The sequence below is a fragment of the Xenopus laevis genome, chromosome 7S (assembly GCF_017654675.1).
Source record: "Xenopus laevis strain J_2021 chromosome 7S, Xenopus_laevis_v10.1, whole genome shotgun sequence".
NCBI lineage: Eukaryota > Metazoa > Chordata > Amphibia > Anura > Pipidae > Xenopus > Xenopus laevis.
In genome coordinates, this window is record NC_054384.1 from 86,382,023 (window position 1) to 86,401,715 (window position 19,693).

Here is a 19,693-nt window from a genome sequence, read left to right on the forward strand (position 1 = left end):
TAAGTTCCTATGGGTTCAAATAGGGAATGGTTTTGGCAATTGGTAGCCCCTATGTGGACTACAAGAGGCTCTGTCTGACAGTAATCCTGGTTTTTATTCAACTAAAACTTGCCTCCAAGCCAGGAAGTCAAAAATAAGCTCCTGCTTTGAGGGAGCAACATCCAAGGGGTCGAAGAACAACATGTTTCTCATGAACCACTGGTTGGGGATCACTTCTTTAGAAGATGGCCTTCCGGTAATCTGGGGCTTTCTGAGTAACGTTTACGGATTCCTGTATATCACATTTAAATGCATAAAATATACTTTCATTTGTTGGTGTTACTGGTCCTGTAACTTCTTAAAAGTTCTTTTAATATGACCCTAACGTTACACACGATCTAGAGTAGGGGCCCTCCTGTATCACAGAACATTAACATTTAGTTCACATGTATTGAATTTATTGCACATAAGTCATGGTTTATTGGACCAAGACCATTTGAAAGCTTTCTGTTGGAAATATGCACAGCACTGTGAAAGGAACAAAAAATTCCTAGATAAAAAAAAGTGTTAATGTTTTGAAGAATGGGAGACTAGAAATTGGCACGATCAACACTTGATAAAGGGCATATAGGCCCGAAACATGTCGTGTACAAGCAGTCAAGCAATAAAAAGATAACCACAGCATATTTGCTTGCAGAGTGCTCTCCTCATTTCTCTACAAATCAAGTTACAGATATCAGGATACTGGTGACCTGATCGAGGAAAGTTGCACCCTTTTCCTGAGCCAAGCGGGCGGAGCGTTTTGGGATACTATATTTTTTCTAAATTGGCACGACTACTTTTCACAGAAGCTCCAGAGACTGCCCAATAATACCTCTGGCTAAAGGTAGTGGTACATGGGCTGACCAGGTCCCCTCTACAAGCTGAATGGATAGAGTTTGAAGAAAAGCAGTGGCCGCCAGTGTCTGACCGGGGTGTCGCTAGGTGTTCTGTACAGCAAGCCCAGCGCCATCCTCCTGTAATAGGCTGAAATGTTAATTGTTTAATCTAGTGGTTTAACATTACACTTTAGGGAGTGTAAGAGAGCAAGTTAACTAGCATGGGCAGCTATGGCCCCAACTAGGAGTTAGTGGGCATAGTGTTCCTACAGGGAATCCCGCCAGCCAGGGCTTAAGAGGAAAGGCTAGAGGACCCAAGAGGGGTGCCTGCGGATGTGTGTCCCCCCAGCAGGGTGTAGTTACGGGAAGTGTCATATGTGGAAAACTGGGAGATTGAGCCCTGTAAAAGTGCTGCTGCTTAACTGAAGGCCGTGACAATTCTTTCTGGACAAGATCGGGGGTAGAGAGGGGAGTGTAGCACCCACAATTCCTGGCTGGGGGGCAGGCCTGGGTTGGCGGGGTCCACAAGGGCAGGGAACCATAGCATTTCTTCCTGGTGTCCAGCTGGTCCAGTACAACCCTGGTGGCTGCTCTTAACTTTCCTATATATTCTATATACTACAGTATATGACATGGTACAGCAGCAGGTACGATTTCCTAACCTATCTGATTCTGGAACAAGCCAATATCTATAGCACATGGAGATGGGTCAGGAGGGCTTCGTACAATATCATTGGTATTTGTATGACCCACGATTTTGTATGACCCAGTGTTTCTGTAGGGGAGCCTGAACCCCTGAAGTTATATGACTGGTTGCCCTCTGTGCTGCTGCATTCCTCCTGTCTCCTGTTTGGAGATTAAGTGCAGGGGGATCTATTGGGGCAGGGGAACCCTGAAGTTATCGCCTCCGCGTAGTGGCTCTCATGTGAAGATCATTGAATGCTAAGGTGATTTACTGTAACAAGAGTGGTTTGCTTGCCTCATTCAAACTGCAACTCCCTGCAAGCAGTGGCATCATCTGTCCTATGATCCTGGGAATTGTTGTTCAGTATTAGCTGAACATATCCTTAAACATTTTAGAGGGGGGGTGCAGAATGCTTTTGATCACACAAGTGATGTGTTAACATTAAAGTCACTGTCCGTCATTTTACCTGAAGATAGTGCATTTTATCATCTTCCTTCATGGGATAAATCTGTGGAATTCCTCGCTCTAATGCAGACAGATCATATTTAGAAATGCGCTCCATGGCCATGATATCTCCTCCATAATTATAATCGTAGGGTCTTTCATAGATGAGATCTGAATGAATGGCTCCATCCATGCTGTGCTCTGGAACAAGGGAAGCAATACACAATGAATGGAGTTTAGCATAAACAATGATAAAGGAAAATACCCTGAGACTGGGCAGAGTCACTTTTCTGAGGCTACGGCCTGTAACGCTAGACCCCTCACATAAACATTCCTTTTCCTTTTGTGTTCTATGTGCTGCTGCTGAAATCCAACCAGCCAGCCTTTTTTTTTTTTTTGCCAGGACAGCTTTGAACCACTGACTTGGTGGGTTTGGTCTTATTGGAAAATGGAGTTTGAGATGTAAATAGGGTGTGGGTAAGTGTTGGGAACTCTGGACCTTGGATACGTGGTGGTGATGAAAACGCATGCTATTTTTACTGCTGATTCTTTGCATTATCTATTTTCTTTGCATCTAAAATGCATTACCGATTTTAAGGGGTATTTATGAAAGCTCAAATTTTTTTTCATTATTTTAAAATTAAAATTCAGCCTAACTCCCAACCACGATTTGGCTTAATTTACTCAAAAAACATAACGAAAATTCTACGTCCGGGGAAAGTCTCGACAAAATCGCGAGACAATTCTGAATTATCACCTGAACACCTGGAATCTTTCTAATGAAAGCCAGCAGCAAACAGCCCAAAATCCTTCAAAATCATGAAGTCAGAAAACATATGATTATTATTGGTTATTACACGACTCAGACAGGTTTTCGCTAGAGTTTTTTCAGACTTAGATTTTGAGCAGCTTTGGAGCATAATAAATGTCAAAAAATTTAAGTTTTTCCCCAGTAAAAATTCCGATTTTCCCCCTATAACGGGGTTGTTCACCTTGCAATCACTTTTTTTGTGTTCGGTTATTTTCAGATTGTTCCCCATAAAGACTTTTTTCAATTGCTTTCCATCTTTTATTTTTCGTTTTCCAAAAATTGAAGTTTAAAGTGTAATGTCTTTAGGGCAATACGCCACTGAAACCACACGCAACCGTCAACATGCGTTTTTCAGCACGTAGGTTTCTTCTCCCAAAATGCACTTCTCATTATTTTCATTGAGAATTTGGATGCTATATTTAAAATACTGATTTAAAAAGGTGTGGTTTCAAACGTGCAGATCCCATAGAGTCTATTGATTTGGTAGTTTGACGGATTGGCGTTTCTGCTGAAAAACGCCAATACTGGCGTCCTGTGGTGGATTTCGGCTTGCAAGCGCCCTGTGTGAATTGCCATAGTGCGTTTTCCATTAGTTACAGTGGTAGTGCAGTTTATGCATATTTACGCCTGGCGGAGCTTTTTTAATACGCAGCATAAACAAATGCCATGTCTGGCAGATCAGTGATCCAGGAACATCTGAACTATTACAATTTGCTACAATTAGTTGATACATTTCTCAGCAGTATCTGTGGAATATCAGCAACTATTGTATCAATTCTAACAGCTGCCTTTAATGAAACTCAGGGATTCTGCTCAGCAGGGACAAAGATAGAAAAAGTATCGACTAAATGTATCAATTTAGAACAGTTAAAGAGTCGGCGACCCCCCCTACCAGAGCGGCTTCAGAAGGTGAAAAATAAAACTTTACATTTCAATATTAGAAAACGGTCACACATAGAAAATAGTAAGTAATTGGAAAAAGTCTTTATTTCTGGGGGACAATCTGAAACCAACTAAACCGAAAAAAGTGTTTGAAGGTGAATTCTAGGCTTAATAAATAGGCTTAATAAAAAATGTTGAGCTTTCAGACATTTGTACCACTAGATTTAGTGCATCAGCATCCAGTTCCTTTGCTGTATCAAAACCTAGTGCTCATACTAGACGCTATAATGCTATTCTGTACAACTAGATGCAGGGCACGAACATATTGCAAATCCCATTGTACCTCAGTATGCTCCCAAAGGTAAAGGCAGCACAATCTAGTGGGGCACAGTATTCCATGATGCTGTTCGGTAAAACTAGATGCAGGATACCAGCATTCTGCTAATACCAGTAGTGTAACTATACAAGAAGCTGACCCCACAGCTGCAGGGGGGCCCAGACTGTGGGGTCTGCTTCCTCTATAGCTAATAAGAAAAACCCTCCTTCTCAGCCCCTCACCAGCAAGGAAGGAAGGAAGGGAGTGGGCGGAGTCGGGCAGGAGGATGGGGATCGGAGTGCGCCGGGCCCTCTAAAAATTTTTTGCAGGGGGGCCCGGCGCACTCTAGTTACTCCACTGGCAAATACACTTAACACTACATTAATACAGTCCTCAAGGTACAATCTAGTGGATACACAGGGGCAGATTTAATAAGCTTGAGTGAATAGTTCGAATCCAAAAATATTCGAATTTCGAAGTAATTTTTTTGGGTACTTCGACCATTGAATTGGTCAAATTCGATCGAATGATTCGAAGTAAAAATCGTTTCGACCATTCAATAATCAAAGTACTGTCTCTTTAAAAAATCCTTCGACTCAATACTTTGCCAAATAAAAGCTACCAAATTGAATGTTAGCCTATGGGGACATTGTAGAGAGGTTTTGGGCACTTTTTGTGATCAAATAAAAATCTTTAGATTGATTGCTTAAAATCATTCGATCAAACGATTTTTATTCGATCGTTCGATTGAACCTTTTGCGCTAAAATCCTTCGCATTCGGTATTCAAAGGATTTTACTTCGAACCTTGATAAATCTGCCCCACAGTATGCCAAAATGCTGTTCTGTACCACTTCAATAAATCCTATTTATTATGCCATAATACAGTCGGAAAGGTACAGGTAGCGCTGCCCAGGGATTATTCTGCATGAAAACAGAATGAAGAGAAACAGATGCTGAGAGAGGAACAGTGAATAGAAACTTGATTATTTCAGAAACACTGCAGAATTTTTAATTTACTGTACATAGGACATTTCTTACTTCAGTATGAGGAAGCTTATATTAAATTTTAATTTTTTGCGATGGTTCCCCTTTCAAAAAAAAAAAAACACCTTCAACTTATGGCTAGATATCAGCTGAGTTGTTCAGGCAGAACCAATCTAATGTGTGCAGGTGATATCAGCACAAGTATGGACAGCAGTACTCAAGATCCAAACGTCTAGTTTTATATAGGATTTTCACATGTACAGATCAGAAACCCTAAAGTCCTCACCCCTTGAGTGGACAGCTGGAGAGTTTGGGGAGGACAGCATGAGACAGTCTATCTGCATTAACACTGAGAATCTCTCACCTTCATCCCCATCGTCATTAGCCATGATGGCAATACACTTGTCCCAGATGGCTTTCACATCAGCTCGGTAGCGATCACAGGCCCAGAGGAACATTGGCAGGAGCAGGGCCTGGACAACAGAGCACCACAGCACACACAGGACCATCCACTCGTAGGACTTGTCCAACTTCAGACTTGCAAAGCTCACCACCTGTACGTTGGGTAAAACACGAGACCCTGTCATTTTCACAATGTACATCCATTTCCTAAACTCCAAAAACTGTATATATGACACCGTCTAAGGGCAACGAAAGAAGCAAATATTAACAGATACTAATAGATAGAAAATGGTAATAATAATAATAATAACAACACTTTCTAGTAAACAATGAATTGTCTTTCACATAGCAGAGTAATGGGTTATATAAACCATGTAACACCCTGGCTTTCTACCACACAGCTATAACACAAGGGACAGGTTTGGAGCATTGAAGGGGAACTATTGCGAAAATGAAAATTTAATATAAGCTTCATCATACTGAAATAAGAAACTTTGTAAATACAATCAATTACATATTCTGTACCGTTTCTGAAAAAAATGTATATTTATCTTCACTATCCCTCTCTCAGTATTTGTTTCTCTTCATTCAGGAGTTGGGTGTCAGATATGCATTGACAGTTAGATCCAATATATCTTATAGGGGTGAGGGGGGGGTTCCTTTTCCTAGCAGATGTATTAGAGCTCATTCAAATAACCGATTCCAGTACAAACAAAATCTAACAAAATAACTGCCTTTTGCACAAATCCTGCATGTAGAGAGACAGGATGTCTGGTGATTTTAATAGAGTGAACTCTAATACATCTTCTAGGCAAAAGGAGCCCCCCTATAAGATATATTGGATCTAACTGTCAATGACTATCTGACACCCAACTGCTGCATGAAGACAGAATGAAGAGAAACAGATGCTGAGAGAGGAATAGTGAAGATAAACGGTTAGAAAGTTTCAGTATGCTGAAGCTAATATTAAATTTTCATTTTCGCAATAGTTCCCCTTTAAATGTTTTTCAGTCTCAAGAAAGCCCCTTGGATTAGTTTGCCCCTGCTGTAAGCTGTTCCGCTACATTACACCTAAAAAGTGAAATAAAACTGCGGCAGGAATACAAACATTGTCAATGTATTACTGCCTTCAGACAGTAGATGGCAGCATAATATTTCAGTCAATTATATTATGCATTGCTGCTACATTGTATCAACAGTCAGAAGCAGAGAACAGAAAAGGAACAGACTGTAGAGATGTGCGGGCCACCTGATACCCACGGGTTGGACGGGTTCGGGCTGACCTTGCAATGTTCTTCGCGGGTGGGGGTTGAGCACTTCTCCTGCATTCCCCACCCGTTACCGTCAAATGCCGGCTGGGTTCACCCTTTACAGACCCTGCGTCTGCTCGCTCCGCCACTTTTGTGATGTCATCGGCGGGCGGGTCGGTGCGGGTCTATAAAAGCAACCCGGAAGTCGAATGCAGAACAAACTTTTTGGCTCATTCTCTCCTCTTGCTACAGTATTATCAAGATGGAATAAAGGAGTTGTTCACCTTTGAGTTAAATTTTAGTATGCAGAGAGTGATATTCTGAGACAATTTGCAATTGGTTTTCATTATATAGAATAGAAAGATGAGTAATAAAAAAAATAGCAGTAACAATACCTTACAGAGCATTTAATTTTTAGATGGGGTCAGTGACCCCCCATTTTAAGGCTGGAAACATTCAGAATAAGGCGGCAAATAATTAAAAAAACTATAAAAAAATAAATAATGAGAACCAATTGAAAAGTTGCTTAGAATTGGCCTTTCTATAACACACTAAATTTAACTTAAAGGTAAACCACCCCTTTAAAGGGGTGGTTTACCTTTAAATGAACTTTTAGTATGATGTAGAGAGTGATATTCTGAGACAATTTGCAATTTATTTTCATTTTTTATTATTGAAGGTTTTTGAGTTATTTAACTTTTTATTCATCAGCTCTCCGGTTTGCATCTTAACCAATCTGGTAACTAGGGTCCAGATTACCCTAGCAACCATGCATTGATTTGAATAAGAGACTGGAATATGAATAGGAGAGAACCTGAATAGAAGGATCAGTAATAAAAAGTAACAATAACAATAGATTTCTAGCCTTACAGAGCACTTGTTTTTTAGAAGGGATCACCGACGCCCATTTGAAAGCTGCAGAGAGTCAGAAGAAAAAGGCAAATGACTATAAAAACTATAAAAAATAAATAATGAAAACCAATTGAAAAGTTGCTTATAATTGGCTGGTCTATAACACAATAAAAGTTACCTTAAAGGTGACCCACCCCCTTTAAGGCTCCTTTGTGAAATGGATATGGTCATTGTCTAGGGTTGCCACCTTTTTAAAAACCTTTTACCAGCTGCTGGGGGGCGGGCCGTGACGTCAAAAGGGGTGGGCTGTGATGTCAAAGTGGGTGGGGCCACGACACGGACGCTAGAATAAGTAAGAGAAAAGGTAAGTTTCGGGGATGTTCAAGTGGATTGGGGGCAGGCCGAGGGCTCCTTTTAATCGCATTACAAATTTACCGGCAGCTACATTGCCGGTAAATTTGTAATACCGGCGCCGGCCTTGGCAGGTATTTTACCGGCTAGGCCGGTAAAATAGCGGCCAGGTGGCTACCCTATCATTGTCACATCTTCCCTACAAACAGAATCATTCAGCCTATTTGCTTGTCCTGATGCCCTTGGAGCCAGAGTACACAGGGTAACCAAACACCGCCATCAATTTTATTGGGTAAAACTGAAAATAAAATGAAACGTTTAACCCTCGACAATAACATCCAATTAGACCTATACCTGCGTTCCCAACATCCAGTGCCCCAGCAACTCTGGGACATAAAAGAACATACGGAAATGAAAGTCATGTTGGCAAGAAGCAATGGTGTATGTTCACATCACTCTCACCAGCACTTTTCTAGGTTTACATCAATAAAGCAATTAACAATTATAATGACAAGAACAAGGGGGAGAGGAGGAGTGGAAGGAGGAAGCTTGTTTATATGTTTCTTTGGTTTCTGTGGTTGGAAATGCTGCCTTCTAATTTCCGTAAACAGCAGAACCTTCCATGTTGGGTTTTTTTTTATTAAGGAAGATTCAGGGGAAATTATTATTGACAATGGTGAATAATCTTTCCATTTCTGTATATTTTTAGCCTAGCTTTGTGTTCTCCACAATGAACACATAGGGGCAGATTTATCAAGGGACGAAGTGAATTCGAAGGAATTTTCAAAGTAAAAAAATTCGAAATAATTTTTTGGATACTTCGACCATCGAATAGGATACTACGACTTCGATTCGAAGTAAAATAGTTTGAATATTCGACCATTTGATAATCGAAGTACTGTCTCTTTAAAAAAACTTTGACTTCAATACTTCGCCAAATTAAACGATTTTTGAAGTCGAAAAAAAATTGGTTCAACTGTATTTTACCGTAGAATACCGAAATTACCGAAAACCCGTTATCCAGAAAGCTCAGAATTACAGAAAAGTAATGGTTCTATGATTTTTTCAGTAGTCTTAGGGGGTTATTTATCAAAGTCTGCACGGGTTTTTAGGGCATATTTATCAATACACTTTCCCGAAAATTTCGTTTGCGTTAAAAAAAGCCGGAAAAATCGCGAAAAATCCGATTTTCACGATTTTTCATACGATTTTCACGATTTTTTTCACCCAGAAAACTATGAAATTTGTCTGGAAACTCAGAAAACTTTGGGGTATTGCCAAAAACTAGGGATGCACCGAATCCACTATTTTGGATTTGGCCTAATCCCTGAATCCTTCATGAAAGATTCGGCCACATACCGAACCAAACCCGAGTCCTAATATGCACATGCAAATTAGGGGTGGGAAGGGGAAAACATTTTTTAACTCCCTGTTTTGTGACAAAAAGTCACACGATTTCCCTCCCGCCCCTAATTTGCATATAAAAAGTAGGATTCGGATTCAGTTTGGCCTGGCAGAAGAATTCGGCCGAATCTGAATCCTGCTGAAAAAAGACGAATCCTGGCCGAATCCGGAACCGAAGCCTGGATTCGATGCATCCCTACCTAAAACCCAGCGCACATCAAAAACTCATTGGGACTTTTCCCATTGACTTATATGCAACCTCGACAGGTCGTAGATGCCGGATTTTCTGATTCTGACTTTTCCATCCTCGGGGTTTAATAAATTCTGGATTTTTTTTTTTTTAAAGTTCGATCTTTTATTAATAAAAAAAAAAATAAAAAAAAATCACAAATTTTTCATGATTTTTGCATTCTGAGTTTGGTAATAACCCCCTTAAAGTATAGAGATCCAAATTACAGAAAGATTCCTTATACGGAAAGCCAAACATCCCCAAGCATTCTGGAAAACAGATCTCATACCAGCATATATAATAAATTTGGCAAATGGTTTTACTTGGATTCATATTGGATTGGGTAAAGGCTACCAATGATGCAGTAAAGAAGTAAGGCACCATAAATAGCAAGCGTTACCATAAAATAATAAAGGCATACAAGTACTAGCTCTAGACAAATGAAAGTCTAAAATACAGCAAAATCCTTTCTTTAAGCATTGAATTATGGACACATCCCTTGATCTTGTGACACGGAATCCGCCCAGCCATCAAATTCTCCGCTCATCACATATTCGGGCAGCAGTACATCCGACAAACGTTCTGCTTTTCAAGTAACAATAACCTTGGCTGATTCGGCACAAAGGTACTTCTTTTTTTAGCTGTTTTATTTCACTGGAAGGATGACCTTTTGTTCAGTTTCCTTCTTTTAAGAAAGTAAAAAATCTACAGCTGACAGTTATATACAGATTTAAGGGTTTGAACAGAATGAGGTTTCTATTTACATTTCAGAGACAAGAAAGGTGACATTCTGTACTAACCTTGATAATACGAGCCAAGATAAAGCTTACTTTGAAGTATTTTACTGCTATGGACAGATTTGGGTGCTATATATGCATTTTAGCAACCCCAGGGTCCATAAATAATCAGGTGGGGTAGGGTGGTTATTTTAATACCTTTATGTATAAATTGTGTCCTTTCTGCAGATCTACTACTAACCATTCAGATTAAATAAGTAACAAATCAGACAATGTTCTGGCCATTAATTAATTGAGAAACCGCAATCGTACAAAAGTTATGTCCGACAAATAGTAGCGAGAGATCACAATTTAATAGAAGTTTTAGAATGACATCCATATAAAGTTTTAAATTTCATAGATTTTGAAAGATTTGCCTTCCTTTTCTGTGCTCTGTGAGGCTACAATTTAAATGTTATTGTTACTTTTTTATTACTTATTTTTCTATTTGGTCCCTCGTCTATTCATATTCCTGTCTCTCTTTCAAGCCACTGCCTTGTTGCTAGGTTAAATTGGACCACAGCAACCAGATAGATGCTAAAATGAAACTGGGGAGCTGTTGAACAAAAAGCTAAATAATTAAAAAAAAATATATAATAAAAAATGATGAAAACCAATCAAACTCTCTCTATAGTAGCCTTCTATATCATACTAAAGGTTATTTGAAATGCGAACAACCCTTTTAAAGGAAAACTATACCCCCCAAACAATGTAGGTCTCTATTAAAAGATACTGAATAAAACAGCTCATGTGTAAAACCCTGCTTCATGTAAATGAACCATTATCATAATAATATACTTTTTTAGTAGTATGTGCCATTGGGTAATCATAAATAGAAAATTGCCATTTTAAAAAATAAGGGCCGCCCCCTGAGATCGTAAGATTCACTGTCTACACATACAAACCACATGTAAGGTCACATGAGCCAATTAACAGACAGAGTTCTGCCTTTTGCTTCCTCACTTCTTCCTGTTACAGTTAGTGTTGTAGTATTTCTGGTCAGGTGATCTCTGAGGCAGCACAGATGGAGTCACGAAATGGTGGTTCAAGGCAAGAGATGTAAAAGGGCAATATTTATGTAAATATATATTACAGTTTGGTAAGATTCTTTAATATGTCATTCAATTTGATATAAACTATCTGTTGCTTAAGTTTTCATTTTGGGGGTATAGTTTTCCTTTAAGGCTACTAAAACATTCAAACATTAAGCAAACCCAATAGGATTATTTTGCCAGATTCAGCAGCTTAGTTACTATCAGGTACAAGCTACTGTTTTATTATTACAGAGAAAAATGGAAATTGTTTATTAAAAAAAAAAAAAAATTATTTGGATATATATGGTTATTTTCTCAGATAAGAGGCAACTTCGGGCAACTATAGAAAACGCATCGCCGCGTGTGCATTAGCGCAGGTGACTTTTCATTGTAGCCTATGGGGAAAAACGCTGAGGCAGTTTGGGGAGATAGTCGCTCAAAAGACGAGGCGATTAGTCGCCAGGCGACAAAATCTCCCGAATCTCCTCGTGTGGCCTTACCCTTAAGGGAAATTTATTAGGTAAATATTATCACTTTAATATCCAATCTGCAACGTGAACGCCCAAATGCTTAGTAATGACAAGAGATCTGATCAACTCATATCCAAATAAACAAGCTGGAGAGAATTAAAGACAGACCGTGTAGTACAATTGATTTAATCAGCAGGAGATTAACATCCCAGAGCTTTCCTTTCAAATTGTACAGGAAAAAAAAATGGCACGTAGGATAACAGGCTAAAGCTAATCTGAACTTTCCTCAGAAAATCCAATAAAAAGTATTCTGTGTAATCCCTTGCTAGCCATGAACCGAGTCAAATGTAGTGTGTTTGTGACCAACGTTTGGCTGAGAAAAGAGATGAACCTTTCCTAAAACACTCTGCAAGATTTTTAATCTTTTAGGGTCAGGCCCCATGGGGCGTTTTGGGGAGATTTGGTTGCCTGGCGACTAAACGCCTCGTTTCCACGAGGAATCTTCGGACGACTTTGTAAAACGAATGGACGCATGTGATTAGCGCCGGTATTTTTTCATTTTAGCCGGCGCAGAGTCAGGGAAGGCGTTTGGGGAGATTAGTCGCCGCAAAGACGAGGCGTTTAGTCGCCAGGCGACCAAATCTCCCCAAAACGCCCAGTGTGGCCTTACCCATAAGAAAAACACCCCCAGAAAGCCAATTGAATTCATCCTCACAAGGAGGAAAATCCTTTCTGACCCCAAAAAAATTGCAGCCTTTTTGCTTCCCAAAGTAGTTAGTACTGTATATTTCACAAAAAGCTCATTTTAATCCCCACCATTAAATTAGCTTGTATTCTTTAATACAGAATATAGATGCATAGTTTAACTGGGTTGAAAAACCACAAAGTTCCAATAATTTATATATATCGTTATGGCAAGAGAACACATCTGAATAACATGGACTCTTTAAAGGGATTCTGACAATATATCATTTTTATTTCAAATTTACACTGATTAAACTGCAAATAATTCACTCTACCATGTATAATTTGATTCCTGAACCAGCAAGTGTATTTTTTTAGTTGTAATATTGGTGTGTAGGAGCCATCTCAGGTCATTTTGCCTGGTCATGTGCTTTCAGAAAGAGCCAGCACTTTAGGATGGAACTGCTTTCTTGCAGGCTGTTCTTTCTCTTACTCAATGTAACTGAATGAGTTGCAGTGGGACCTGGATTTTACTATTGAGCGCTGTCCTTATATCTACCAGGCAGCTATCTTGTGTTAGGGAGCTGCTATCTGGTTACTTTCCTATTGTTCTGATATTAGGTTGCTGGGGAGGGGGAAGGGAGGGGTGATATCACTCCAACTTGCAGTACAGCAATAAAGAGTGACTGAAGTTTATCAGGGCACAAGTCACATGACTGGGGGCAGCTGGGAAACTGACAATATGTCTAGCCCCATGTCAGATTTTAAAATTAAATATAGAAAAATCTGTTTGCTCTTTTGAGAAACAGATTTCAGAGCAGCACTATTAACTGATGTATTTTGAAGAAAAAATTTTTTTTCCCCCCCATGACACATTCCAGCACGGTGCTTGATCCCCGTGCCAGGGCACACGGCTCAGCTCACAATTGTGCCACGACATGATATAACATTCACAGAAAATGGTACAGCAGCTGTTTGTGCTTAGCCTTAAAAATTTAGAAGCTAACCCAAGCTGTCAGAAATGCTAATGAGTGTAAGTCTTTTAAAGTGAGCTACAAAGCCATGAATTACAGGACAGCGACCTCTCATTGTTTACATTTTATCGAAATAATCCAAATTTTTAAAAACAGTTGCCTTTTCTCTGTAATAATATAACAGTACCTTGTATTTGATACAAACTAAGATATAATAAAATCCTTGTTGGAAGCAAAACCAGCCTATTGGGTTTAATATTGTACTGTGATAAATGCAACTTGTAAGTGCAACTAGTCATTTTACCAATAGGAAAGGCAGCAGCTCAACACATATATATATATATATATAGTGAATAAAGTACCCCCTCTTGTAAAATATAAGGATATTATAAGTTACCGAGGAGTTTCATGACCATATAAAAACACGAGGCCGAAGGAAACTCCGAGTTAACTTCTAATATCCTCATATTTTACAACTGGGGGTACTTTATTTATTATAATACACACGTTTCAGTGAGTCATGTGACAGAAATGACATCAGAACTCACCGTTTATAACTGATGACATCAGAACTCACCGTTTATAAGGATATAATTTACAGGATATTCATGGCTTTTGTGTAATATATATACATATATATATATATATATATATATATATATATATATATATATATATATATATATATATTTATTTATATGACATCTAGGTAAGATCATAGCAGTTGGTTACACAGTCTGACATATCATTACAGATGGCATTTTATTTAATTGGATTTACAGATGATCATGCACCTTGTTTCCTACATAATTTCATGTCTAATTAATACCCTCCAGTGCAACACTAATCACGATGACTGGAAGTCACATAATCACTTATTCTTAATGGGATATCAGTGAATTATAGACAGGAATAGTTACAAAATGTCACTAAAGGGTATACAAATGCTACTGTATGAGGCTTAACCCTTTCACTTGTGTCTTCCAAACGACAGTTTATACCCTACAGCCAATGTGATTTCAATTTAGTTGTTTTCGAATTGTTCACTATAAACAGACTTTTTTTGTAATTGCTTTCCATCTTTTACAGTTTTCCCAAAATGTAAGTTTAATGTTCCTGTCTGTTGTTTGGCAGCTCAGTGACCCAGAACCATCTGAACGGTTACAATTTGTTACATTTAGTTGATACATTTCTCAGCAGTATCTGTGGAATATGAGCAACTATTGTATCAACTCGAACAGCTGCCTGCAGGGATGGACAAAGATAACAAATGTATTAACTAAGGGGCATATTTATCAAGGGTCAAATTTAGAGTTTATGGGAGTTTCTAAAAACTCCCATCAACTCCTATAAACTCGAAATTAAAAAAAAACAAAAACCACCAATCGAAATCTATTAGAAAAAAAATAACAAAATGATTTTTTAACATTCGGGTGAATAGGATCGACCTGCAAACTTGAATCGAATTCAATTCTTTTTTTTATTTTTTTAAATGTGATTTTCAAAAGTCCACCAAACTGGTTGTAGGAGGTACCCCATAGGCTGTAACACCAATTCGGCGGGTTTTAGATGGTGAATAGTCAAATTTGCATTCTTAAAGAGACAATACATGATTTTTTTTTTAAACTTGAATCGAATTTGGACTATTCCCTGGTCGAATTACATTAAATTAAACTCGAAATTCTAATTTAAAAATTCAAATTTTCCATTCGACCTTTGATAAATCTGCCCCTAAATATATCAACTTAGAACAGTTAAGGAGTCCGTGACCAGAGCTGCTTTAGAAGGTGAAAAATGAAACTTTACACCTCAATATTAGAAAAACTATCACACGTAGAAAATAGAAAGTGACTGGAAAAAGTCTTTATTTCATAGAACAATCTGAAACCAACTGAACTGAAAAAAAGTGTTGGAAGATGAACATCCCCTTTAATATTTTATACAGGTAAATGCACCTTGAAGTTAAGATGCTGCAGCAGGCGTGAGGGTGTAACATATGGCCTGTTGAATTGTGAGTTTAATCTGAAAGAACCTTCCATCAGCTTTACCCCATGTTAATGAAGAAGATATACTCAGATGAAGACACACAGATCTCAGCCGCTATAAAACACGAGCTGGGCGAGGCACTTCAATGTGAACAACAATGATAAGAGGAACCGACAGTGTTCGAGAGACGTTTAACAACAAATTAAAAAAAAAAATACGTAGTATGAAAAAAATAAATTTTTGTGTGACGTGTCTCCTTTAAGTAACTAAGTAAGTGCAACGTGCAAATCAATGCACATCTCTAACACAAGCAAATTTGTGAACACTTTACGGACTGCAATTCTGCGCCCAGATTTTTACATCTAGCTGCTAACTGCAATCATTACTAAGGGTAGGGACACACTGGGCGATTTGGGGAGATTTAGTCGCCTGGCGACTAATCGCCGCGACTTTCCACGACCAATCTTCCCCGAATGCCTCCCCTCACTCTGCGCCTGGATAAAATGAAAAATCGCCTGCGCTAATCACAGGCGGCGATTTGTTTTCCGAAGTCGCCCGAAGTTTTCTAGTGAGGCAACTTCGGACGATTTCGGAAAACGAATCGCCGTGTGTGATTAGCGCCGGCGACTTTTCATTTTATCCAGGCGCAGAGTGAGGGGAGGCATTCGGGGAGAAAAGTCGCTGCGATTAGTCGCCAGGCGACTAAATCTCCCCAAATCGCCCAGTGTGTCCCTACCCTAAGCCCTTAAATCTTAATTGCAAATTAGCAGCTCTCTATGAAGGATGCACCTCCTTCCTTTCTTGCAATCAACCTGTCATCAAAGACTTTAACCGATTAGTATCAGAGATTTTCCAAGTCTGTGGTGTTGGATAACCTGAGATTTGTTGAAAAAATATTTCTTTCAATTATAAAGTAATTTACTTGCTAAAGGACTCACTTGCCAAGTGTCCTAAAGACTCCGAGCTTTCCCCAAATCCTTCATCTCTGGATAATGCACTAAAGAAGTGATTGACCGTCGCTTCACGAGTATTCCACTAAGCAATCCCATTTCCCTAAATGATGTGACAGCCGTAAAGCTTATAGGGTTTTAGCATGGCACTTAATAGGCTTATTTAATCAACGCAGCTCATGAGACATGGAATAGAATCGAGAGATATTTGTGGGTCACCAGGAAGACTCATTAGTAGAACATGTGGCTTAGAGATACTGGATTTCCAAACTTCAAACTGGTCATTATAGATAACCAGTTACGATCTATACATTCTATTTAATATCAGATTATACTGACACAGAAACAAAGACATAGAATTTAAGAGGTAAGGGTGGCACATAAGTGTTTTGAAAGAACAATGATTTTGAGTAGTGATGGGCGAATCTGGGCTATTTTGCTTGGCAAAAAAACTTGCGAATTTACAGCGAAACGGCAAAGAATTCATGAAAAGCATTGAACCCGACTGTCAATTTTATATACACGTGACTATTTGGTTCAAATGCATTATAGTCAATGGGCGTCCGAATAATTTTGAGGGGCTGTAATTTTGTTGGATTTTTCGCAGGCAAATTTACTCCGCATTTTCACGCCTGCCGAATTTATTCACCCATCACTAATCTTGAGACATGGCCAAACCAAGGCCAATGGAAAATACTTGTCATTATTAGCATTCAGTAGTTATGTAAGATCACCTACCGCTAGGCTTGAAGAGAAGAGACCTCAACCAGTGTGAAGTTCTCACCATGAAACACAGAGCAGACACCTAGGCAACAACAAAAAAAGATGGAGCGACGATTGAGAGAAGCCCAACACATCATGAATAGAAGTGTCAGGCGCTAAAAAGCAGAGAATGAGTAGTGATATGAACTGCACTGGGGAGAGCGCTGAGGATCAATCAAAAATACTTGGCTTTAGAGCGAAGATAGGACATGGACCCAATTCTAGCAGCACTAAGGGAAAGGAAGATAAAGAAATGTGAGCAGTAGGAAAGCTCAGGAGGCAGATCACAGGAGTACACAACCATTGGTGTTCCACAGCTACTGCAGAGTAGGACTCATTTATCTGCTGGTCAAACAAATGGCACAACCTGCAAACTACAAAAGGAGCTTAACAGGACCAGATATTTCTACTAGATCTTAGAGTAAATAATAATAGCTTAGGAATGTGCCTGTCCCCCTTTTTATAATAAAGTCAAATATTGGGAGGCATGCTCATTTTTCAGAGGCTTAAATGGAAAATAACAATAAAACAGACTGTTTTGATTTACGATGAGCAACTGATATTTTTAATACTAAAGCTTCCAAATGGAAAAAACAATTCAAGCGCTTCCTTTCCCATATAAATTAGAATGAGAATTATAAACGCCCTATAAATTATGACCCAGCGAGATGCACTGTGAATTGGACTGATGTAACCGTTACACTACTGTAATACTGATCGGCTTAAGCAGCGTTCCTGTACATTTAGGGATTTCTTGACACAACTTATTTACAGAAAAAAAGTTCTGCAGTTTTTAGCTACCAAAATGCACCAACATTTTAATGCAAATACGAAATATCAGCCAATAACCTAATCCACGTATGTTGCTATGCCCAGTTGGGTATTGGGTATTCTTTTGGATAGCTTTTCTGCATGGCACTTGGCTTAAGGACAATGTCAGTATCTACTGTCCCCAGTGTGGGCAAGCAGATTATATAAAAAATTCTAAATATAACAATGTTCTAAAACATCCAGGGAATCATTGAAGTAGTGAGTAATGGGGCTGATGCCGAATATCTTCTAGAATACCAAGCAGGTTACTCAGCATGCAGCATCGCTCTCTCACAACCCTTTAATATTTCCATGGCCCTTGCTAAAACTTTTTGACACTTTCACCTCTTTATCTCACAATCTATTTTCTGGGATCCCAAAGTTGCACTCTATGGGGTTGAGACATTATCTCAAAGACAAAGCCAGAATGATTTCCATCAAAGGTTTCTGAAAGTAAGAAACCCTACAAAGATGCAAATATATTTAAATAAACACACAGTAAAACTTAGGAGAGTTATTACTGACACTGTCACACATTTTTTATTATTTATTTTTATTATATATTATTTGTCCCATCCCATTATTTTCCCTTTTTTTTTATTAGATCGTCAAAAACAATAATATCTCAGTGTGATCCATTCAATAATCTAAGCAGTTTGAGATGTCCTCTAGTCAATGAGGGGAGAAAGCAGTACTGAAGATCATTCTGATAAACTTCTCTGGTCATTATTTTTTTATACAAAGATATTATTGAGCATTTAGAGGATTACAACTGAAAACCACCAAAACCTTCCTACTTGACTGCTACTCAATATTGAGTTAGATCGTTTGATCTTAGTCAATTAGTTTTGTTTCTTGTTATTCAAGAAAGAAGGTTCATCCACTGCTTGGATTCCGTATGATTGTCGTAGCCATAAATTATCACCCAAAAGGCCTTACCTAAAAAAACAGCTACTTCCATCCACAGTATACAATGAGAACTATTAATCATATCCAATCATATCATGCCATAAGCACAGAAAAAAGAGAAAGGGATGGGGGAGAAAAGGCAATGAAAACAAAGTCTCTATGGATCTAGAAGGAAGACTAGGATCAGGTCCTGCCCTGCCTTTCACACCATGGAAGCCAATTGTATTCATGTCTCACCCTACAGAAACCTTACTGACAACTGTGATACAGCCACTAAAGCTCCGTGGAACTTTTTTCACCTATTGTTTGGTCAATACCACCTCATCTATTAAATATAAGGAATGTTCTGCCTGTTAAAAATACTGTTCAAAATCTTTGTCCCTGTGACTGCAATCAAATAGTATACTTAAGATTTCAAGATTAGACGGATATATTTCTGCCCTCATTAGTATTTTGCCTCTATGACTCTTATCTGGGTATTTGGATTAGGCAGCGGGGCATCCGATTAATCTACAAAATAGAATAACCTTGGCTCACATATGCTTTTTTTTTTTTTTAAATCTTTTTTATGTTAAGCCATTTGTTATGCGCAATGTATCAGTGAATTACTGACATGGGCAGGGTCGGAAAGCCTTACGTGTGCCATCAGAAATCGCAGGGCCCCATACGACAAAATTTCCTGGGCCCCCTGGGCTGCACCCACCACAAGCCCCACCTACAGGTCCGCCCTCCCCACCCCACAGGTCCACCCCCCACCACACAGTAGGGTTCCCACATGTTAATAAAAAGATATTGGTGGTCAGGGCCCCCCATAAAAAAACATTTGTGGCCAGGACCCCCCCATTAAAAATTGGTGGCTAGGACCCCACA

General features: G+C 38.9%; 1 protein-coding gene across 1 annotated transcript in view; it reads right to left on the reverse strand.

The window, feature by feature from the left end:
* Positions 1-19,693, reverse strand: part of gpr153.S (G protein-coupled receptor 153 S homeolog) — a 67,786-nt gene that overhangs the window by 5,816 nt on the left and 42,277 nt on the right. The window contains exons 4-5 of the mRNA XM_018227965.2: positions 5,345-5,534; positions 2,009-2,187 (exon numbers count right to left, since the gene is read on the reverse strand). Coding sequence (XP_018083454.1) covers positions 2,009-2,187; positions 5,345-5,534 — 369 coding nt within the window. The remainder of the gene's footprint in view (positions 1-2,008; positions 2,188-5,344; positions 5,535-19,693) is intronic.